At 54.3% G+C, this 23,650-nt stretch overlaps 2 protein-coding genes across 13 annotated transcripts in view; both read right to left on the bottom strand.

The window, feature by feature from the left end:
• The window catches only part of CRTC1 (CREB regulated transcription coactivator 1), a 77,900-nt gene extending 67,126 nt beyond the window's left edge, over positions 1-10,774 (bottom strand). For 4 of the 9 annotated variants that reach the window (XM_032316426.1, XM_032316432.1, XM_032316436.1 and 1 more), the window contains exon 1: positions 10,540-10,773. In XM_032316426.1, coding sequence (XP_032172317.1) covers positions 10,540-10,665 — 126 coding nt within the window. In that variant the 5' untranslated portion in view covers positions 10,666-10,773. Of the gene's footprint in view, positions 1-10,539 lie in introns of all 9 variants that reach the window. The other 5 variants (XM_032316416.1, XM_032316452.1, XM_032316401.1 and 2 more) reach the window with 4 other exon arrangements.
• Positions 10,775-15,774: 5,000 nt separating this feature from the next.
• Positions 15,775-23,650, bottom strand: part of KLHL26 (kelch like family member 26) — a 32,648-nt gene continuing 24,772 nt past the window's right edge. For all 4 annotated transcript variants that reach the window (XM_032316462.1, XM_032316483.1, XM_032316470.1 and 1 more), the window contains one exon: positions 15,775-23,101. In XM_032316462.1, the coding sequence (XP_032172353.1) occupies positions 21,520-23,101 (1,582 nt within the window). In that variant the 3' untranslated portion in view covers positions 15,775-21,519. The remainder of the gene's footprint in view (positions 23,102-23,650) is intronic.

Here is a 23,650-nt window from a genome sequence, read left to right as displayed (position 1 = left end):
CTGCCGAGTATATGCTGAGCCTACCGAACACCTGCTGAGTACACTCTGCGCACCTGCCGAACGCTTGCCGAGTACACACTGTGTGCCTGCTGAATGCTTGCTGAGTACACACTGTGTGCAGGCTAACTGCCTGCTGACTGTAAGCTGTGTGCTCACCTGCAGTGCACCGTGTGCCTGCTGCCAAGAGCTACCGAGCACCCGCTAAGCACTCACACACACACAGTGTGCCCATCAGAGGAGTGCCTACTGAGCGCCACCATGTGTTCACTGTGCACACACCTCCAGAATCTCAGCAGCAGCAGCGACCACGCAGTGAGCATCTCCCCGCTGGCCCCATTCTGGATGTGCCACCTGCAATAACCTAAATCTGATCTCAGTCCGACCAGACCAAGACCACTGGAACCCCTGCTTCACAGAGAGGGAGCAGAGCACAGAGAAAGCTCAGCCAGGTCTAAACTCACCTGCAAGGAAGCAAGGAGAAGCCCAGCAGCCGTGGCCCTGGGGGGGGGGGGCACAGTTGCTACAGAATCCCCCCAGACTTTCTGCACTCTCTTTCCATTTGGCAAATAAATATTGACTCTCTCTGTGTCCTTGGCTCAAAAGGCAGGCCGTGGCTTCCTTGTTTGTGCACCTGGACCCCCATCCAGCTAGCAGCACGGGGCCACACCCAGCCAGGGCAAGCCACCCACCTCTGCCCCAGGATGGGGCTGGATGTGGTAGCAGGAGGCAGGGCAGGGAGTCAGAAACAGCCCAGCCAGGACCAGGGGCCATTCCATCCCACAGGCTCCAAGGCCCAGCGGGACTCTCCCCCCGCCCCTTTCTCTCTGGTTCCCCCACCACAGCCAGGGAGCCTCCACCCTGCCCTCCTTCCTCTCACCTCCTGATTAACTCTGTCATCATTAACAGCTAAGTATCCCAAATCAGCCCTCTCTTTGCCCCACTGCCCACCCCAAGCTACTCTATGCCCCCTCCCCGCCATGGGGCAAAAGGACACACAGGTGGGGCCATGCTGGGTGCATGCATCCATGGGGACAAATGTTAACAATTGTCTGGTTTGCAAAAAACCAGGGACAACCTCCATGATCCTCAACAGATGGATGTGAATGGAAGTTCAGCATACAACAGGGTCCTCTGCACCTACATGAAGAGAAACATGAGCCCCGGATTCAGACATGGGTTCAAAGGGAGCCCCTCCGCACAGGGAGCCAATCACTCCTCCCACTCGTTTCTCATCTGTGCAACAGGAGAAGCAGCAGGCTTCCTCGTGGGTTACTACAACAACCCACTGGGCATATGCACATGGGCTCTAGCAAGTCTGTCTCCTGCCTCTCCCTGCATCTTTGTGTCACTCATGTTACCATCCTGCTAGAACATTCCATGGCTCCCCATGGCCCACACACAGGGTCTGGCCCAGGGTCCTCCACCACCTGCCCCGCCTCCCTCCCAGCTGCTCTGCCCATGCTGCCTATGCTCCCCGAACGCAGGGTTTCAGGAGCCCAGCAGGCTCTGCTCCACCCTGACCAGCTGACAAAGTCCCAGAGCAGCATGAGAAGAGCAAAAACACACAGAAGACTCAGGTCAAATCCCAGCTCACCTGTCTCTAATGCTGTGACATTCTCCAAGCCTCAGTTTCCCCCTCTATAAACCAGGGAGAAGACCATCAGCTGCCCAGGGGGTGTTATTACCTGTCACTAGGCTTCACGCTTGTAGTTTCTGGATGTGGGGCCTCAACCCGGCCCCTCCGCACCTGCACAATCCCAGCACACTGGGGGCTACAAGAGCAGGGTTGCCCAACCTGGGCGCCACAGATGCCTGGGGCTGCATCCTTCTCTGGGTTGGGGCTGTCCAGGGTACTGGGGAGTGCTGAGCAGCATCTCCAGACTCCACCCCCCACATGCCAACAGCATCCTCCCAGCGCAAGTCAGGACAACCTCAAATGTCCCCAATGTTGCCAAATGCCCCTGGAGGCAGAACAGGCCGGGGTGAGCCCTCCCTGTGCCATTTGTCTCTGATGCTTCCCTGGTACTGCACTCAAGCCAGTCTCTCCCCAGGGATCCCACCCCTGACATCAGCATGGCACTTTCCAGAGGGTCCCATTTAAAAAGAAATCACCAGCACCACGGTCTCTTAATCCTGACCACTGAGGTACCTGTACCTCGTCTCATGGAACAGCACCAGAAGGAGCCCCAGACCCCTGAGCTAAGACCAAAAAGCGCCCAGCACAGAAAAGCAGCAGAAAAGGGCTGATGTGGGGACACCTGGGTGGCTCAGTTGGTTAAGCAGCTGCCTTCAGCTCAGGTCATGATCCTAGGGTCCTGGGATCGAGTCCCACATCGGGCTCCTCACTCAGGAGGGAGCCTGCTTCTCCCTCTGTGTGCTCTGCCTGCTATTCCCCCTGCTTTTGCCCATGCTCTCTCGCTCTCTGTTTAAATAAATAAATGAAATCTTTAAAAAAAAAAAAAAAAAAAGAAAGAAAGAAAGAAAAGCACTGATGTGCACCCTTCCACAGCGCTTGCAATGGCCCAGCTCTAACCCAGAAAAATCTAATTAATCCCAACCAGGACCAAAAGGTCCAAACCAAAGACAAGAGTCACCTTGCACTGTCCCCCGGGCCAGCTTTAGGACCAGTGACAGTGGAACACCTTCCTTGGCTCTACTGACCGACAAATACCACTGTGCCACCAAGCAAGGGCCAGGCAGCTGGTTCACACCCCCAACCAAGGCCGACACTCTCCCTCTGCGTGGCACAGCCCTGGTGACCACAGGGCACAGTACTGCCAGCGAGGCCTGTGTGGCTGGCTCTTCGGGCCCCCACTCAGAATTCAGGCTCCCCCCGGATCTGGATCTGCAGAAGCAGAATCATGGGCGAGCCCAGGAGTTTGCATCCTTTATCTCATAGGTGGTTTAGAGGCCCCCAAAGTGACAGAACCACCGCCCACCATCTTCCCAACCTTCCCTGTTGCTCTAAGTCAGAAGGTCTCAAGCTGTGGGCCAGACCCATTGTCCTGGTGCCCGCAAACCTTCCACAAATCTCCAGATGGGAAATATTTTAGCCTCTGCAGGCCATGTGGCCTCTGTCAAAATGACTCAACTCTGCCATAGATAAGGCATAAACGAATGGGCATGGCCACATTCTAATAAAGCTTTATTTACAAAAACAAGAATAGTCACTCAACTCCGGATTAGTGGGGTTAGAAATCAATTCAGTGAGTTCCCACTAGCATTCTATGTTACACAGAAGGGAACGGATTTTATCAAATTTCCCCCCACGGATGGGGAGGCAGGACTCTTTGGAGAAAGTTATTTCGATTTCATGTTTGTTGCTGGGTGCTTGGATGCCATGAAATAGTAATTTCTAACCCTGTCACCTGGGTCACAGTCAAGAAAGTGAGAAGGCATCTTCAGGACTAAGCCCTCTGTTCCCATGCCTGTCTCTCAGCCCCCTGCCCGTGAACCTCGCCCAGCAAGTGTTTGCTTGAGCCCCTGTTTTCACGTCATGGGGACATGCTCAGGACAGGAACTGCCCTGAATATGGTTTCACTAGGCAGTGCGCAGAGGTGGGGCCCACGTGCTCTGAGGAATCCAGGAGGCCTTCCTGGATCTGTAGTGTATATGAAACTAGGGGTGTCTGGGGCTAGGTGTGAGCTTTGGGAGGGGTTCTCTGCATAGGACCTCAGGCTGGTGGGGGACACTCAAAAGTCACCTGTGGGAAGCATGCATGGAAAGGCTGGGAAAGTGCTGGGACTCCCATGCAAAGCCTCCTTCCAAACAACACCTTAGGAGCTTGTCTCTTGCGGGCTGTGGAGAGCTGGAACACCCAGTCTGATCTAGGCAGTGACTTTCAGAGGGAGAAGAGCCATGGGTCACACACGAAGGGGCATGTGATGCACCCCAGAGCCACCACCTCTGCGACAACAATAGTCAACGGCAAGAAATATGTATGCCTGGGTCATAGCACGAACATGTGCTTAGCGGCAGAAACAACCACATCTCAGAGAAATCAAGGCCCAAGTGAGACCACATGTGCTCTGGCAAGCAACAGAAGGTTCCAGTCTGTGGTTTTAAGTCCTTGTTTTAGACACATTGTGTGTGATGGTCTTGGGGCTGAGCACCAACTCTATCTCTTCCCAGCTAGGATACCACACTAGGCCTCAGTTTCCCCATCTGTATGGTGAGGAAGACAACACTTCCTCTCTGAGGGGGGCTGGGCATCAAGAATCAGGGGACTGGGGCACCTGGATGGCTCAGTGGGTTAAAGCCTCTGCCTTCAGCTTGGTCTTGATCCCAGGGTCCTGGGATCGAGCCACATCGGGCTCTCTGCTCAGCAGGGAACCTGCTTCCTCCTTTCTCTGCCTGCCTCTCTGCCTACTTATGATCTCTGTCAAATAAATAAATAAAATCTTAAAAAAAAAAAAAGAATCAGGGGACTTAGTGAAGGGCACATGGTGCCAGGCAGGGATCAGGAACCAAGAGGGCTAACTTGATCCACTGCCGTAGGATAAACCTTCATCTCGCCCCTGGGCCTTGCTCCTAGTATCATCCCTCTGGCTTAAACACCCTTGGCTCGGGGCCAGCAATGGGGTGAGGGTCCCCAGTTCCTGACAATAGATGAATGAAGGGTCCCCTCTAGGCCTCAATGGTAAAGGCCACACGACCTGTATGACCAGCCCAGAGAAGGACAGATGTGTGCATCTGCAGATAAGCCCGAGGCCCACTGTCCTGAGATGGTTTCAACAAGGCACCCAGACTCTGCCTTAGCCCAGCGAGAGAGCAACCTGGGGCCACCGTCACAAAGGACCACAAACTGAGCAATATAAAACAAAAGGACTTTATTCTGTCACAGTTCTGGAGACCAGACTTCTCAAATCCAGATCTAGGCAGGGCCGCATTCCTCCCAAGGCTCTAGGGGAGGATCTTTCTTGGTCTCTTCCAGCTTCTGGGGGCTCCTGGCATCCTTGGCTCATGGGAGCATCACGCTGGTCTCTGCCTCCATCATCACCATCACGTGGCCTTCTCCTGAGCGTGCCTATGTGTCCACTTTTTACGAGAACACCAGTCACAAGATTCAGGACCACCATAAATCCAGGATGAACTCATCCCAAGATCCTTACCCTAATTTCATCTACAGAGACATCTTTTCTAAATGTCATAGCCACAGTTTCTGGGGGTCTGGACACGGACAAATCTCTTGAGAGGCCCCCATCCTATTCAACCCGATCCTCGGCGTGCAGCTCACAACCTGGAGAGCACTGAGCCTGCTGGGGCTTTCTGGGGGCGGGAGATGGCTCACTCCAGCCTCTCAAACAGAGCAGCTCGGGGAGCCCTGCGTGCGTGTGTGTTGAGGCTGCAGATGGCACCAGACACTTGAAGCAGCCGGCACAGAGGCAAACAGTGCCAAAGCCAGGACTGGGGCCAGGACTGGGGGCGGCCTTCACGCTCAGCGAACCCGAGCCACCGCTGCGCTCTGCCTGCCGCCCAGGGACCCGTTTTCCTCCAGCCTGTGCAGAGCCACCCCCGTAGCAGGGTAGGGCCGGGAGAACACCCTCCTTCAGTGCAGCCATAACTGGCAGCCCCAGCGGGGCCACCACGGACTGCTTTGCTCTGCGTGTGGGCTTTTTCTGGCCCAGGGGCCGCTCCCTGTAATGCTTAGTGATCGGTCACACACAGATCCTGCTGTGTCCTGAGCCCCCACCAGGCAGGTGACACACCCATACTCCTTCCCCTCACTCCCCTACAGGAGATCTACCTGCACATCCGGGCGGCTCTGCTGCCGAAATATCACCCAAAGCCCCTGACCCTTGTTTCCGCCATAAACACCTCCCTGTTCAAGCCTGCTCCCCGATCCCAAACCTGGGTGCCACAGCAGCCTCTCGCTGTCTGCCTGCTTTCCCTCTTACCCCCTGTCCCGTTCAGCCCATAGCCACCTTCGTGAGACATGAAGAGTCCTCAGATGGTTAAATGGACAGTGACCCTATGACCTGGCACCTGTCATGTGACCTCTGCTCCCTGGTCCACACTCAAGGGAGAAGAAGGGCTGCAGCCACACAAGCTCCCGGGCGCGGAAGTCCGTGGCAGGGATAGTCACAATCACAATGCTCAAAGGTGGAAACAACCCAAATGTCCACCGGTGGATAAACGCGTATACAGAACATGGCAGGGCCACAAAAAGCAGTAATATGCAGCCTTAAACAGGAAATGACGCATGTGCCCAGCACCGTGAATGTACTCATTGCCACGGAACTGTCCACTTAAAGACGGTAAAGGTGGTGAATTTTTTCTTTTTAAAGATTTTATTTATTTATTTGACAGAGAGAGATCACAAGTAGACAGAGAGGCAGGAGGGGGAGAGGAGGAAGCAGGCTCCCCGCTGAGCAGAGAGCCCGATGCGGGGCTCAATCCCAGGACCCTGGGATCATGACCTGAGCCGAAGGCAGCGGCTTAACTCACTGAGCCACCCAGGCGCCCCGAAGGTGGTGAATTTTATGACCTATACATTTTACCACAATTTACTTTTACAAAGAATGAAGGCCTGACACACCCTACAGTGTGGATGGACCTCAAAGACCTCGTGCTGAGTGAGAAGCCAGCCACAAGAGGCCTCGTGGTTCACGATTCCACATATTTAAAATGCCCGGAATGCACAAATCCACAGAGACAGAAAACAGATGAGTGGGTGCCCAGGGCTGGGGGAGAGGGCGTGGGGCCTCCTTTCGGAGTGATGGAAGCACTTCAAAGTTGACTGGTGATGGTTACACACCTCTGTGGACATGCTAAAAACCACTGAATGGTACACTTTCGGTGCACAAACTGACTATATGGGGAAATATATCTCAATAAAGCAAAAGATCAAGCCATTCGCCATCACAAACCTTCCCGGGGCCCCTCCCTCGGTGAAATCCAGGGCTCGCCAAGCCACGCCAACCTCACCTTGACTCTCACTCTCTCTACGTGCCAGCCTCACTGTCTTCTGATCTGTCCTCAATCTCGCCAAGCCTTTCCCACTTTAGGGCCTCTGTGCCTGCCTGTCCCTCACCTGGGACATTTTTCCCCCATGTTGGGTGGCTCCATCTCACTGTCGGGGTGTCAACCTTCCACCCCGGCCAGTCCCCACATGTCACTCTGTCGCTTCTGAGAACATCCATTTTATTCATTTGCAGCAGTTCTCTCCTGTCCCCCCTAAAACCACCCTGGCTCCCCAAGACCAAGGCCCTCACGTGCCTCTGATGCTGCTGTTTCCCCAGCACCCAACATGGTCCCTGGCCAGTCCCTGATATGTGCTGCCCCAACCTTGCAGGTCAAGATGCTAAAGCCCAGAGAGCTTGCAAGACCTGCCCAAAGTCACACAGCAGAGCACCACAGCCCTCCCTGCACCTCCGGCCGCCCCCCCAAGTCTGAGGGCAAGAATGTAATACTCCCACACTGATCCTTCTACCCTGCAACCTCAAAGTGGTCTCACTGACATCACAACTCATCCACACACCTGACCTGGTCCTTAGGGTCCCTGTCCCTGGGTAAGGTCACAGGACAGATTTTCACATCAGGCTGCACTACCACTGGCTTTCATGTGGTAATGGCATGCCTATCACCACCCAGGACTATAGATTGACACTCAGGCATGCTGTCCTAAAGAATTCAGGGGAAGGAGGAGGTACAGAACCAGTCACATCCCACCTGTTCTCAGGTATGGGCAACACTCTGGCGTCTATCACAGGGGAAGGCTGCACCCACAGGAGGGCGGGAGGGGAGCCCGCATCCCGTGGATTCTCTCCCCCGCACCAGGCACTGCGGATGTGCCACTCATCACACGCAACAGCCCAAAGGGCCTGGAGAGAGCTTGCCCATCCTGCTACCAGGTGTGGGAAAAGCCACCAGCCAATCCAAGATGGCCCAGCCATCCAGGTGAGTGCAGAGCTTTGAACTCTAGCTGCCCAGGTGCAAAGCTTGTATCCCCACCCCCCCAACATTTCCTCCAAACTGAAGGGTTTTTAGCCTCAGCACTGCTGACATTTGGGCCCACATCCCTCTCTGCGGTAGGGGCCATCCGGGAATCGTGGGGTGTTGAGCGGCATCCCTATTCTCTACCCACCAGATGCCAGGAGCACCCCACCCCTGGACAAGACAACCAAAATGTCTCCAGACACTGCCTAATGTCCCTGCAGGACAGAATCACCCCCTAGTACAGAATACTGCTCTCACAAGATCCCGTGTTAGCTCACCTCTGCCCGGCGCTCACGCCCAACTCCCAGTGTAAAGGAAGGTGACAGGGAGGAAAGAGACAAAAAATGGTTACCAGGACCAAAAGAATGACTGTCCACATATCTTACAAATCTTTTCTAACACCATCAATAGATGACACGTAAGCAAATGTGCTCCCTGCATTCAAGGGAGTATTACTTGGCCATTAAAAGCAATGAAGTTCTCTGATACCCGCTCCAATGTGGATGAACCTGAAAAATATTATGCTGAGTGAAGAGAAGCCAGACAGAAAAGGCCACATGTTGTAGGATCCCATGTATATGAAATGTCCAGAATAGGTAAATCCATAGAGACAGAAAGCAGATTGGTGGTTGCCAGGGGCTGAGGGAAGGAGGAATGGGGAGTGACTGCACATGAGGATGGGATTTCTTTCGAGGGTGATGAAAGTGTTCTGGAATTAGACACTGGTGATAGTTGCACAAGTCTGTAAAATACACTAAAAACCACTAATTTTTACACTTTCAACAGGTGAATTTTACAGTACACAAACTAGATCTCAATAAAGCTGTTATTTTAATGAAACCTTTTTAAAAACAGTAATACATTTCCAACCCCAATGCAGAAACCAGACCTCCAGTCATGAAAACAGCCATCAACCTAGTATGACCCTCTTCTTCCTGTCACACTACATACACTGACTGCATGAGACAAGATAAAGTGGACATTCTTGCCCTCCGCAGCGCTGACTTATGGGGACACTCAAGGTGCTTGCTTGCTTTCATTGATTCATTCACCGGCCATCTCTTCCTCTACATGCTAACCAAGAACATAAGCTGCTGGGGCAAGTACCTGGTCAATGGTAAGCACCCCATCAATATGAACAAAATAAATCCACAGAAATGAAGATACGGATTCTAGCCTATGTGGTCATGATCTCACAGAGAAACTAGGTGCTAATTAGAAAAGAGTATGACTGAAAATTCCACCTGAAGAATCAGAGACTGAGGCTCATGTCACAGAGGTACATCGGCCTGGGACAGTCGGATCAGAGGCCAAATCCAGAAACCAGCCATATGGGTGTCCGCAGCTCCCATTCAAACCCTTCCCAAGACCTCAGGATGCAGGACAGCAGGGAGGGTCTCACCACTCTGCAGGAATGCAGCAGAGACTTACTGTCACCTGCGCAAAGCATGCTCTCCTCTTTGACACACAAGGAAGGACCCGCTAGACAGACTTGACAAAAGAGAGTACTGAGGAGCTTGGGACCTCAGTGGACTCATGTGGCCAGAGAGCTGGGCCCAGGAGAAGAGCCAAGCCTCCAACTCCTCTCAGGGCCCACAGTAGCTTCCCAGGTGAGATGAGCAGGTAACCAGGCCTGCCCCTGCACGCCAAACACAGCAAGCAACTTGAGGAAGAACTGTCCCTCCACCCTGGTCCTGAGCGGCCAGGAGCCATCCGTGGCCAGCTGTCCCTTGTCTCAGTGGGAGGAACACAACCTGGTCCCCACCATATGGGCTACATGGGGAAGGGGTAGCTGTCTCCACTCCAAGCTCCAGGATGAGCACAATCTGTCTTCCTGACCACCCTCAGGTCCCCACAGAAGAGGGCACCAAAACTTTCCTTCAGATAATCCGAAAGGGAGAAATACCTACCCTACCTCAAGTCTACAGATTACAAATGAAGATACCTATCCTTCCTCTAACACCCAGGGAGTGGAGGTACAGGTGACAAAGATGCAGAGACACCCGTCCCTTCAGGTAGCAATGATGTGAGGACAGCTGTTCCCCTCAGGTCGCAATGATGTGGGGACACTTTCCCCGCATTAGGTACCAACGATGTGGGAACATCTATCGCCCCCTGCCCAGGTAACAATGATGCTTGCAAGCAGCTCCCAGTTCATACACCTCACGGTGTCATCCTGTCTCCCCTAGTAGCACTGATATGGAGGCATCTGACCCCCTCAGGTAGCAAGGATGTAGGGACACCTGTCCCTCCTCAGGTAACAAGGATGTGGTGGCACCTACTCCCTCCAGATAGTAATGAGGTAGAGGCCACTGTCCGCTCCAAATAATAATGATATAGTGACACCTATTCCAGCCTCCAGGTAGCAGTGATGTGGGGGCACCTGAACCCTTTCAGATATCGGTGATGTGGGGGGCACCTGTCCCGCCCACGATGCCCGGGGCGGAGGGACACCTGTACCCTCAGGCTGTGCCAAGCCCCGCCCAGCCGCGCGCGCCCCGCCCCCGCCGCGCGCCCCCCGCCCCGTGCACACGCCGGACACGCGCCCCCTCCCTCCCTTCCTTCCCGGCCCCGAAGGGTCGGGGCAGACAGCCCCCTTACCCGCGCGGCCCGCGTCAGGCTCAGGTCCTTCATGACCTCCTCGAAGGCCGCTGTCTCCTCTGCCTGCTTCTGGTTGTGCAGCGCGATCTTCTCGCTGAATTTCCGCGGATTGTTCGAAGTCGCCATCTTCTCGCCGCCACCTCCTCCTCCTCCTCCTCCTCCTCCACCTCCTCACACCCCCCCCACTCGCCAGTGCCACCGCGCAAGCGCCGGCCGGGCCCGCGGGCGGCGGGCAGTGCGCAGGCGCCTTGGGTGGTCGTGAGTGCGGCGCAGGCGTACGGGAGCGGCGCGCGGCGCGGGGGCGACAGCGCATGCGCACGCCCTAGCGGCGCGCTCGGGTACAACAGAAGAGGCGGGGGTTGAGGAGAGGCTGGAAAAAAAGACTAGGGTTTGAGCACATGCGTAGTGAGTAGACTCCTGGCCCGCTGGACAGCGGCCGCCCGGCTGTTGGGCAAGTGTGGTTCGCGGGCGGGCTGGGGCGCTGGAGCCCCCAAGGAGACCGCCGGACCCAAAACCTTCCAATTTACAAGGATGGGGCCAGCAACCCACAAGGACAGGTAGCACCCCGATGCTGAGCTGGGGCTCGGACTAGTTTGGCTTTGAGACCAATTCAGGGAGATGCTCATTCATGCATTCATTCATTCAACGATATTTATTGAGCGCCTGTATGTGCCAGGCACAGTGGGGGAAAGGCGTGAGCAAGCAGACGTGCTCCCTGACCTGACGGGGTGCGCAGTTAGGGAGGGGGACAAACACAACCAACCAAAAAATGACCCAAGAACATTTCTGATGGAAATCATTGTGATGTGGAAAGTAAAACTAGGGGCACCTGCGTGGCTCAGTAGGTTAAGCCTCTGCCTTCGGCTCAGGTCATGATCCCAGGTTCCTCTGATCAAGGCCCACATCACGCTCCCTAGAGCCGGAGACTGCTTCTCCTTCCTCTTCTGCCTGCTTTCCCCTCTGCCTATGCTGTGTGTGTGTCTTTGTGTGTGTCAAATAAATAAAATATTTTTTAGAAAGAAAACTAGTAATGACTGGCAGAGTTTATTTTTTTAAGATTTTATTTATTTGACAGAGTACAAGCAGGGGGAGCAGCAGAGGAAGAGGGAGAAGCAGGCTCCCTGCTTAGCAAGGAGCCTGATGTGGGGATTGATCCCAGGATCCCAGGATCCCAGGATCATGACCTGAGCCAAAGGCAGATGCTTAACCAACTGAGCCACCCAGATGCCCCTGGACTGGCAGGACATCGATGATAGGGAGGGAGGCTCAGGGCCACTACTGTCAGGGAAGTGGGGGGGGGGGGTTGGTATTTGAGCTGAGGCCTGAACCTTGTCAGCAGCCCCCACGGTCCCAAATCCCAGGCATCATCGTTAACACCTTGCTTTCCCCATCACCTTACTTGACCAGTTTCTATTTTCTGGATCCTTAAGGCAGAAGGACCACAGGTTTGCCATGGGATGCTATAGGAAAGGTCCAGAAACCCCACCTAGACTAGATCCAGCACTGAAAAGGGTAGCAGGGTCTTCCCAGTGGCAGGAGGTTGACCAGGGGAAATAAAAAACTTCTGACATCTAACTGTTCCCTCCCACATCTAACTGTTCCTTCCCAAGTGGAGGAACCATGACCACCAATATCAAAGGTTTATTTTCAGAAGGCTCCAGGGATTTCCAGGCACAGACAGGGTGGGAGCCAAGAGGGGCAGCTAGGGAATAGTGGGAAACCTCTAATTAAACAAAAAGCACACTAGAAGGCAGGAAAGAAAGATAGATTCATTTTTTAAAAACATACTTCTTACTAGGGTAAGGGATGGCTGGAGGGGTTGCTGGTGGTGATCATAGAGGGATCACCAGTATTTTCTGAACATGCTTTTATTCACACTTTACAACTATTTGCTGAAATGTCCATATTAAGTATATATATATATATATATTTTTTTTTTAATTTGGATTGTCTTGGGCACTACTATTACTTTATTTTATCCTTTTTGTTCTAATGGTTTTGAGTCATTTTGTGGTTTTTTTTTTTAAAGATTTTTATTTATTTATTTGACAGACAGAGATCACAAGTAGGCAGAGAGGCAGGCAGAGAGAGAGAAGGAAGCAGTCTCCCCGCCGAGCAGAAAGCCAGATGTGGGGCTCGATCCCAGAACCCTGGGATCATGACCTGAGCCAAAGGCAGAGGCTTTAACCCACTGATCCACCCAGGTACCCCCTTTTGTGGTCTTCTAACCTTTTTGACTAACAAGCATCTGCCCTCCTCTTTTGGGTGCCAACAACCAATTGCCCTTCAGGGAACATTCTGCAATTTTCAGTCCATGATATGTAGATGGCATGGGCTTCATTACCCTCTCTCCCCACAAACACGCCTTCCCAAGTTGAAAGTCTTTACCAATCATCAGGGCCCATTGCTTTGCTTTCACGATTGGCTAGGGCAGGCATGTGGTTCTGTTTGCCCAGTGAGATGCAATTCTGGAATTTTTGCTTAAACCACTGGAAAGAGAAGCGCCTTTTTGCTTGGATGGCTGGTTTGAAGGATAACACAAATTTGCAGTGCCAGATGTCACTAGTTAAGAGAGATGTCCCAAGAGTGTGACCGTACACAGAGAGAAAGAAGCAAAGTTAGAGAGACACTGAGCTCCTGGATCCAGCCATACCTGAAGCTGAACTCTCCTGGATTTTCAGTTATACGAGCCAATAATTTATTCTCTCTTTTGCTGGAGTTGGCTTGAGATCTATTTTCTGTCTCTAGAGCTAAGACCACAGCTTCTGGGAGTCAGGTGCAGAGCTGGGCATTCTACAAATACGACTTCCAGTTCCAGCCACCATCCTATAAGATTAGAGAGGAAATAGAGACAGAGCAGGAATGGCAGCTGCCTGTACCAAGTTAAGTGCCAGAGCCAGGACTAGCCCTCACGTCTGACAGCAGAGCTTGGCTTCCTTCTCCACACTGGGTTTTGTAAGGTTTAAATGCTGCTAATACATGTCAGGTGCCTGGCTCACAAGTGCTCAGAAATTGCTGGTTACCCTGATCACTTACATATGCCTGCACTAAGCCAGTTTCTGGGCAGAGAAAACAAAAAAGATTTGGTAGTAGCAGGGGTTATCAGGTCACCGAACTGGGCCATGCCCGCAGCGCAGAGGTGAAGAGCCAGTGCTCACCCTACTCACCCCCATTCACCCCACACCCAGGCAGTAACCCAATCTGTCCTAAACCCTGGTGATGAGTCAGAGGAAGCTGTGAGCCTGCTTATTGTGCAATGGCCGGACAGTGACCCAAGCCCTCCTCCCGCTCCATTGACCCCCAGTCCCGAGGAAGGCGAGGCTGAAGTGTCTGGTGACCAGGGCAGAACCCAACCCTGACTGTTTTTGCTTTCTTCACTCATCAAAGAAAGCTGCTAACGCTAGTGTGTCCTGGGCGGGCTTTTCGGAGCAGCCCATGGTCTCTGTAAATCAGGGTGGATCTCATGCTCCCCATCACACTTAGGAAAAAATCCACACTTTTCCTGTCGACTCAGGAGGCCCTCATCCCCTTTCCGCCTCCCTGGCCTCTCATTCCAGCCAATCCAACCTCCTTGCTGTACCACCTCCAGATCTCGGCATGCACTGCTGCCTCTGCTAACTGCTTCTGCATCGTGGCACCCTCCACCTTCTCATCTTTCAGGTCTTTCCTCTGAGAGACCCTCCCTGCGGGCCTATCGGAAATCTGTCCCTGTGTGTGTCTCATGACCTGGGAACATCCCACTCTCTGAAGGCAGCTGTTTCCAGGGTCCTGTCTGCACCCTGCTAGACCAACTGAGACCAGAAGCTGAAAGTATGTTCACCCTACCCAAACATTCCTGGGCTTAAGTTCCCTGTCTGAGGCACAAAGGACAGAGACATACCAATTCCTTAGTCTTAAGGCTTATTCTTTATCCCTTGAAGGTTCTGTGTACTTTAAGCCTCATTTTAAAAAATAGATTTATTGGGCGCCTGGGTGGCTCAGTGGGTTAAGCCGCTGCCTTCGGCTCAGGTCATGATCTCAGGGTCCTGGGATCGAGTCCCGCATCGGGCTCCCTGCTCAGCAGAGAGCCTGCTTCCCTCTCTCTCTCTCTGCCTGCCTCTCTGCCTACTTGTGATCTCTCTCTGTCAAATAAATAAATAAAATCTTTAAAAAAAAAATAGATTTATTTATTTGAGAGAGAGAGAGCGCACAAGCAGACTCCCTGCTAAGCTCGGAGCCTGACACAGGAGCTCGATCTCACAACCCATGAGATCATGACCTGAGCCAAAATTACGAGTTGGACGCTCAACCCGACTGCGCCACACAGGTGCCCCTAAGCCTCATTTTATACTTGCCTATTCATTTTGTTTTTCTGGGTCCCCAGAGCTAACAGAAAACTAGGCACAGAGGGAGAGTTAGGAAGTGTTTGTTAAGTGAATAATTTTCTGCCTGGGAAACTCCTATTCACCCCTCAAAACCCACCTCAAATGCCCCCACGTCCAGAAAGTCCATCCCGAACCCTAAGGAGAGCTGTGTTCCTCCCTCTAGGGTCACCCAGTCCTGGGTCCTTCTCCAGCCAATCCTGACCCAAAGGGTCTGAGAGGGTCCAATTGTTGACTAGTTCCACTTTAATTACATAGCACATCCAAGTGTGAGCTAAGAAGTGAGTCCTTTTAAGCCACTTTCTGCTGCATGCAGGATACGGTTTTCTATCCTCTGCTTCATAGTTCTGCCTAGCTTCCTTTGTTCCTGGCCCGCTTCCCCAGCATCAGCTCCCACTCTTCCCTTTCTCGTGTCCACAACTCCAGCCTGGCTGCATTCTGCCACAGGCTCTCTCCCTGCCTAGAAGGCCTTTCCTCTGCATCCAGACTATCGCACTCCTCAGCATAAAGCTTCTAAATACATCCTAAATTAAAACCTAAACTCCTGGGCCACCTGGCTGGCTCTGTCAGAGGAGCACACGACTCTTGGTCTTGGGGTCGTGGATGTTACTTGAATAAATCTTTAAAAATAATAATAATAAAATAAACCTAGGGACGCCTGTGTGGCTCATTCGGTTGGGCGTCTGCCTTCACCTCAGGTCATGATCCCAGGGTCCTGGGATTGAGTCCTGTGTTGGGTTCCCTACTCATTGGGGAGCCTGCTTCTCCCTCTGTCTGCTACTCCCCCTGCTTGTGCGCATGCTCTCTCTCTCTCCTTGACAAATAAATCTTTAAAATAAATAAATAAAATCTTCTAAAAAATAAAATAAAATAAACCTAAACTCCTGAGCATTCCTTTGTGGTCCCGCCCTTACCAATTCTCCACCTGTGTGACAAAAGAAAAGTGACTTCACCTCTCTGAGCCAGGATGTCTGGTATTAAATGAGAACAGTGGTACTCCTTCTTGCAGGCTCTTGGGAAGATTAAATAGATAAAGCATGTAAAGCACTTAGCTCAGCGCCTGCTTCCTTGCAAGCATTCAATAACTGTTAGGGAAGAAAACCCTACCTCGAGATGTTAGTTTTCGTGCCTTGCTTTTCTGCACTGCCTTATATGGAATCTTAGTCAATCCGGGGTACCCACATTGCATAGAGGTGAATTCGGGCCATTGGAGCGGGAAGGCAAAGAGGAAAACCATCCAGGGCCCGTCTTTGACTTCCAAACCAGGCCCTCATCAAAGTTTTGAAAAGGCGAAGCAAGAGCCAGGTTTGATTACGAAGCAAAAGGGGAGAACCTGAAGGAAGCCAGAAATGGTCAGGCATGGAACGCACCCTTTACTATAGAATAGGAAGGGGTTTGCTGAGGACCTAAGCCCCTTGTCCCCCCATCCCAGGCTGAGTGTAGGTTAAAGGGGGAACAGGGTGGGGCTGCCAAAGAGGGTAACAAGAAGCTGGAACTAAGGGGACAGGGAACCAGGGAACAGCTTTATGGGATGGCAGGACAGGGGCAGAGCCAACAGTCCACTGGCTCCCTGGAAACCACCCATGCTGAGGGGATGTCTGGGGTAGGCATTCCAATGACACCATGTTGCCTGAGACCTGGACACGCTCCAACTGAACTCCCCACACAGATCCCTTCCCTGCAGCCCAAAAACCCAGGACACTTAGAGCCACAACCTACATTACAGAAAAGGGGTCGGCCACCAGGGGGTAGATTGGCTGCAGGAGTCACGGAGCTGGCTTTTCTTTTTGGTGGCCCAGTGTCTGAGTCCCTGTCCAAGTCTGGGGAGTCCTCAGTGTCAAATAGGCCCCACTAACAAGCCTCAAAGCCACTGGTATGACTGATCAAATGATGGGCCTCTCTGTCCCCCTTTGTTCCTGTGTTCCGGCCTTTGCAACACTCCTATGCAGGTCTACCTTCTTAAGTTTGAAGATACGTCCCCAGCCCTGATTCTGGACTTGACCCTGTCATCTGCTTCGGCCAAAGGCATACAGGCAGAAGAGACATCACATGTTTCCCAATCGGGACCTTGGAAGACTCACGTGATTCCACTTGTCCTCTGGTAGCACTGTAGAGCATGCTGGTCAGCTGCTAGTCCAAGGCTGTGGGACAGGTGGGTCTGAGACTCCTGGCTACTCCACCCGGAGTAGAGAGCATGCCCAGCCGAGGGCAGCCCAGAACAAGCCCCCTCCAGCTCAGTCACAGACACATGAGAAACAAACATCCGTTTTTGCATGCCATTGAGACATGGGGCTGTTTGTTACCCAGCAGTGGCAGCTAACACACTTTAGGTCGTCCTTTTCCCCACTCTCTGGGCAGCTACAGCATTGATACAGGATGTGAGCTAGGCCAACAGGATATTTGCACTCAGAGCAAGTGGTGCAAAGAAGCAGCATCGAGATGGGCATCTGGTTTTTAGGGGCAGCTGTGGCTGAGTGCCAAGGGCAGGTGGCAGTGCCAATTGAGGCATCTGGAGTCCATGGTGATGGCAAAAGTGTCCCCGCCAACCAGTTCCCCGGCATGATTTCAGCTGATTGCCCTGGCTGCCTCGCCCCCTACGTTTCTACTGTTTTCTGAGCCTGGTTTTCCAGCCTTCCTGCCTCTTTTGTAAGGAAATGAACAGCCTTCCAATGCACATTTTTGCCATTTAAATCAGCCTGAGGCAGTTTCTGTTGCTTGCAATAAAAACCCTGGTTTATATAAGATGGGCAATCCCCAGCATGTTACATTTATAATTTTGAAACTGTTTGAGTTACAAGTATCAGAATATCTGACCACTAGTATCTTCAGCAACACAGGCATTGTGATTTCTCATAAAAAGGAGTCTGGCAGTCAGAGGTTTCCAGGGTGGGACAGGTGGCCCTGTGATTTGGGGGCTTTGGGAGGCGGCATCTCTACACCTCACTTAACTTGCTCCTCATGGCCACAAGATGGCTGCAGAAGCTCCTGGCATCGTGTCCTCAAAGGAAGCAGTAAGGGAGAGAAGGGGGCAATAAGGCCTCTCTCTTGTCCAGAAACCCCCACCCCAGACCTCCCCTTAAAGCTTGCTGGCCAGATCTGGGAAACGCCCAAATCAAAAACAACCCCGGCAAAAGGCGTTGCCAAGAATGGCTCAGCCAAATCCTAAATTAACCCCCGAGGCTGGGCACGCTGCTGCTGGCACCAAATCAGGGCTCTGTTGGCAAGGAAGGAGAAATGGCTGCCGGGATGGCAATAACCAGGGTCAGCCACAAGATGTAAGCTGGGGCCTTGCTGTAGGCAGGAGTATGGCTTCATGGCCCTCTTGCTTGTGGGGTCCACAGGCAGATGGTACCCACAGACCATGGAGTGGATGAAGCTCTGCTCCCACCTCCCCAGCCCAGGACCTCTCGCTTGTGTGGTGAACATTCGGACCGTGCCTCCAAGGCCAGATGCCCCTAATAAAACCCGTGCACCGAGTCTGCACCATGAGAAGCAAAATCTCCAGGGCCTGTGGGAACACAGGAGAAGGAGCTACGTTCTTGGAGACAAAGCCAGGGGCAGGTTTCCAAGCTGGCCAGGTCCGGGGCAGATTCCCACCTCACACAGCTCCCCGGAGGCCCCCTTGGCCTCTCTTGCTGCGAGGCCCCAGAAGTCACATTTGGCCTGCCTCTAGCGGGCCTGAATCCCACCGTCCCCGGAGACAGTGTTTTCCCACAGCCCGAGCCCAGGTGTGGAGGGAGGCTCCTGCCGGCTGCATCCAGGGCCTTGGTGGGGAAGCAGGCCATCTGGAAGCAGACGGGCTTTCCCAAGTTCAGTCCCTAGATGCAGTGGCTGGCCATTCATGGCCCCAGTGCCCAGGATGGAAGGTAAAGGGAGGAGATGAGGTGACAGGCTCGAGACCCCTTCAGGGTGCTCTGCAGAGAGGCCCAGGCTGGTCCAAGGGTGAGTGTGTGTTTGTGTGAGCAAGCACGTGAGCATGTCGTTGGGCATCTGAGCAAGGCTCCGTGTGAGCACCAGTTGTGACCATGTGAGTGTGCATGTCACAGTGCGTGAGTGCAGGTGTTCATGTGAGCTTACGCCTGTGCGTGCATTTGTATAAGCATGTGTGTGCAAAGGCATGTTCCGCCTTTCTCTGAAGGACACAAACGTTCACAAAGTGAAGATTCAAGCCAGTTTCTGCTAAATTAAAAACAGCTTTTTCGTGTTTAAAGTTTACAATACGAAAAATAATTTTCCTTTCTTCCGGCGGGGGGGGGGGGTGGTGGTGAAGAGGGAGGGGCAGGGGGCCCCTGAGAACATTCCATGAACCAGCCCAGACGGTTATGCACAATCGACCCGGTTAGATACGGCAGAGCCCCTCCGAACCCCACCCCCCTCGCCGGCACCCCTGCCAGCTCATTGGGGACAAGATGTTCTGAGGTGTGAGCTGATCTGGGGGGACTTGCAGCTGGCAAAAGATTCTCACTGCCCCCCTGAAGGGGCCATGCCTTTAGCAGGGAAGGGTTCTCCTTGGGGGAGCTCAGGTTGGGGGGGGGATGAAAAGGGACTGGAATGTTCTGGTAAGTCCCCAAGGGCTCCTGCTTTCGTTTCAATGCCCCTGGCAGCATGGGCTCCTTCCCGGTTCCCAACCAAGTTTTTACTTCAACGCTGCCCCCCACCCACACATCCAGCCTTCCTCTGGGGCCCCGATAGCCGCTGTACAGGAGCACCAGGCCTGAGGGTGCGTTTTGAGGGTGACCCTGGACACCTCGCCTCTCAGAAAGCTGTCTGTGAACAGGAAGCTTTCTCCACCAACGTACAGCCCAGTTCGCGGCGAGGCCAGCCACGGGAGCAGGGGTTGGGGGCAATTCACAGAGCTCTTACGCCCATATGGAACGGTGATGACTTCGTGTTTCTTTTAGGACCTGCCCTGCGTCTCCCCCACCATGCCCTCCAGGGAGAGGGGCTCCCCAGCTCCCCCATCTCACACCCCAGGACTGAGCAGATGGAGACAACCTGCCAGGAGCTGGGGGCTGACTGGTGGCAAGGGGCCAAGCCACCGGGCCCATGGAACAACCTGGAGAGAGTCTCTCCAAAGGCCACCCAGCCCAGGACAGATTTGCCCTCTGTCTTCCAGGCACCCAGTAGGAGTTCTGGCCATACCTCTCACTGACCCACACCCCTGAGCCAAAGGCCAGCCCCCCTTCCTGCTCCCCCACAATGCTAGAAAAGGGCAAAGAGGGGAGGGGAGCCCCTAACCACATAGAGGACATGAGGAATCTGTGACCCATCAGGCCCCACAAGCTCAGCACTGGGCCTGCTCCATCTTTTCACCAAAACATTTTTATTAAATGAAGGAAAATACTAGGAGATGACATCTGCTAAGATAGGAGGTTAATTCTTTACACGGTGAGTGGGTCACAGAGACTCAACATCAATCGTGCATTAGCAGCAAGAGACACTTTAAGTTGCCCCGAGGGTACAAATCCCATTTATAAGACAGTAATGCCGGTGTCTTAAAAAAAGCAAAACAGAACCCTCCCACCCAAAAAAAAAATAATAATAAAAATGAACAGCTTTAGAGCTTTGACACCGAAACAGATGTGGCCAGAGATGTCGCGAAGCCCTTAAAAGAACAGGCCACACCACTCGCCTGACTTCCCTTGCTGAGGGGGCCCAGGCAGGCCTAGAGGCACGACAACCAGCACACGGGACAAGGCAGGAGTGGAGGGCTGGAGAAAGGGAGGGAAATAAAAAGTATGAGACCTGTAGGAATGCAGACACACTGTGAGTTCTAAAGCAGGTGTCCCCCTTGAACCAGGGGGCAAGGACGGTAACGGGGCCATCTCAGCCCGTTCCTCCTCAAGGCCCCACAAGACACCCAGCGCCAAATGGAAGGCTGGACAATTGTGACGACCGTCTCTGAGAGCTGGGCATGTTTTTTCCTTCTGAAAGTGGACAACCGCACATACCAAAGGTATTGGGACTGAGAACAGGCATGGAGACAAATGAGAAACTCCTCCAAGGCCACCCTCCCACCCACCCTAGCAGCCTGGACTTGTTGGAGGCAGAAACATGCCCACCCTTGAGGTCAACCCTGAGCTGGGTGCTTCCCTGCCACCTCACCAGCTCCTGGACGTCCATATGTTAGAGTTTGGGGGTGGTGTTTATTTTAAAAAAATAGATGGTGCAAGAAACTTGGGAGTGGGGCAGGGCGCAAACCAGGGATTTGGGGATTGACGTTAAGGAGCTCATATCCAAATGTCTGAGGCCCCCAAGCTGGGAGAGGAGAGAAGTGGGGCAAAGCCACAAAACCACATCTCAAAGGAGACCCTGATTCCCTCCGAGTGGGGACATGGGGCAGGTAAAGAAACCTCCTCAGGTGTGACTCTGCTGCCACAACACGTCAGCCTCATCGCTGGCAGCCTCCCTCAGTGGGCACAAAGCCAGGATCTGCTCTGGGAAAGAAGGAGGGACCCCAGGAGGGGGCCTTATCAATGCAGCAGGCCCCAAGGCGTCAGCCCCCACCACGTCAGCCACAGACCAGGGGTGGTTCTGTGGCTCTCGGCCCCAGTGTGCGCTCAGCACACACCTTACAGAGACAGCCTGAGGCTGGCCCGGCTCCCAGGGGTGCCAGGAGCTACCTCCTGGTCCCTGACCGGGGCAGCAGGACAGGGGCACAAGCGATGCCTGCGAAGGACTCTGGGAAGTGCAGGTCGCGCTCCCACTCATCCGTCTCCGTGTTGTACACCTGCACGATGCCCGTGACGTTGTTGAGGCGCCAGTTGTAGCCCCCCACAATATAGATCTTCCTATCCAGTAGGCAGCAGCCAGCCTCCGACTGGCCGGCCCGCATGGGGCTCACACTGGTCCACTGGTCCGTCTCAGGCACGTAGTACTCCACCGCCAGCACGTCAAAGCAGCGGTCAACGTGGTCCATGCGGCCCCCAAGGGCATAGATGCGGCCGCCAGCCCCCACCATGGCATGGAGCACGCGGGGCTCACTCATGGGTGCCTTGAACTCCCACTGGTCGGTGGCAGGGTCGTAGCAGTGCAGCGCCTTCTTGTCCTCTACGGAGATGCCGTAGCCTCCGGAGATGTAGAGGCGGCCCCCCGCCGAGGCACCTGCGTGGCCCCAGGTGCGGCGCTTCAGAGAGCAGGCGTAGCCCCACTCGTTGCGCCGCGGGCAGTACCGCTCCACCGAGGCCAGGCTGCCCGCCCGGTTGCGGCCACCCGTGGCATACACCATGCCACACAGCACGTTCAGCTGAAACTGGATGCGGCTCTCCTGCATGGCCTGAAGGCGCAGCCAGCGGTTCCGGTGCGGGTCGTAGCGGTAGCAGGCGTCCACCGCGCCCTCGCCGCTGCGGTACTGCAGGTGCTGGCCCCCGGCCACGTACACAAAGTTGTCGAGGACAGCCACGCACGTGTGGCTGCAGCCCACCTCCATCTCGGTGAGTTCCCGGAAGTGGCGGGCACCCGGCTCAGGCAGCTGGTACACCTTGCTGCTCACAGAGCGGTCACTGTCGGTGTAGGGCGTGCCCCCAAAGGCCACCAGGGAGGGCACGTCGGAGCGCACAACCGTGCGTGGGGACTGCATCTCATGCTGCCGGAAGGGTAGCACCTGGTAGTTGAAGGCCTCCAGCAGGTACTGCCGGCACAGCACGTCCTCCACCATGATGTCCAGCGTCTGCACGCTGTCCACCAGGTCCGACGAGCGCATGAGCGGGAAGCGGATGTGGCAGAGCACATGGCTGGCGCGCGGCCGCCGGGCTGGGTCGTGTTGCAGCCAGCGGACCGCTGCACGGAACAGGTCGATCTCTGCACAGCTCTGCAGCCGATTGCTCTGCAGGAAGAAGACGAGGCGCTCCAGCGGGAGGTGCAGGAAGTCCTCCTCCTCCGCGATCTGCAGGAAGTGCTGGAAGGTGAAGGCATCCACGGACTCCTTGAGCGAGGCCAGGCTGAAGGTGGTGGCCATGTGGCCGATGTTCAGGCAGGTTTCTACACTCATGGCGGCCTTAAGGAACTCCTCGCACAGCTCCACCACGGGCAGCATCTGCAGGAACACGGCCGCACCCAGCACATCCTGCACGCAGTCCAGGTCTAGCGTCACCTCGGCACTATAGGCAAAGTCGATGATGTGCCGTAGGCCACGGGCGGACACACCCTTCAGCTCGATGATGTCCTGGCTCGCCTCCCTCATGCCACCCGTGAACATGGCCCTGAAGTTCAGAAACACAGCACGTGGGCTCGGGGTTGCCAAGGGGGCCTCATGGCCACCCAGGAATAGACTGGCCCCTGGACACCACCAGCAGGGCACAGCCAACCAGGGGAAAGAGGCCAGATGCTCATTAAAGACATGTAGAAAAGAAAAGGATTTTTAATCCACCCAAGCCATGTGTCTTCCTACAAACAGCAGCTCCCCCCTCGGCCCCTCTGTGTGGGGGTACGTCCAGCCTACCCAGAGGTGTGGAACACTGGCTCAGAGGGAGGGGGCCGGGGGGCCACTCATGGCGGGGCAGGTACAGGAGGGCAGGAAAAGGCCAAACGTTGATTTTGGCCGTGAGGCAAGTGCCACCCCCACCTTGGCACCCAGCCCTGTTAAGACCACACATACAGCAGGCTCAGGAGAGGGTGGGGACCCCAAGAACCCCAAGAACACTGTGCACCATGGTTATCCTGACCTCAGGAGGTGAGGTGAGGTCAGGTGAGGCCAGCCCCTCACCAACACCAGCAGATACATGTGGGCATGTGTCTCCACCACCCCAAGC

This window comes from Mustela erminea, chromosome 1, assembly GCF_009829155.1.
Source record: "Mustela erminea isolate mMusErm1 chromosome 1, mMusErm1.Pri, whole genome shotgun sequence".
NCBI classification, from domain to species: Eukaryota; Metazoa; Chordata; class Mammalia; order Carnivora; family Mustelidae; genus Mustela; species Mustela erminea.
This window is presented reverse-complemented; position numbering and strand designations above follow the sequence as displayed.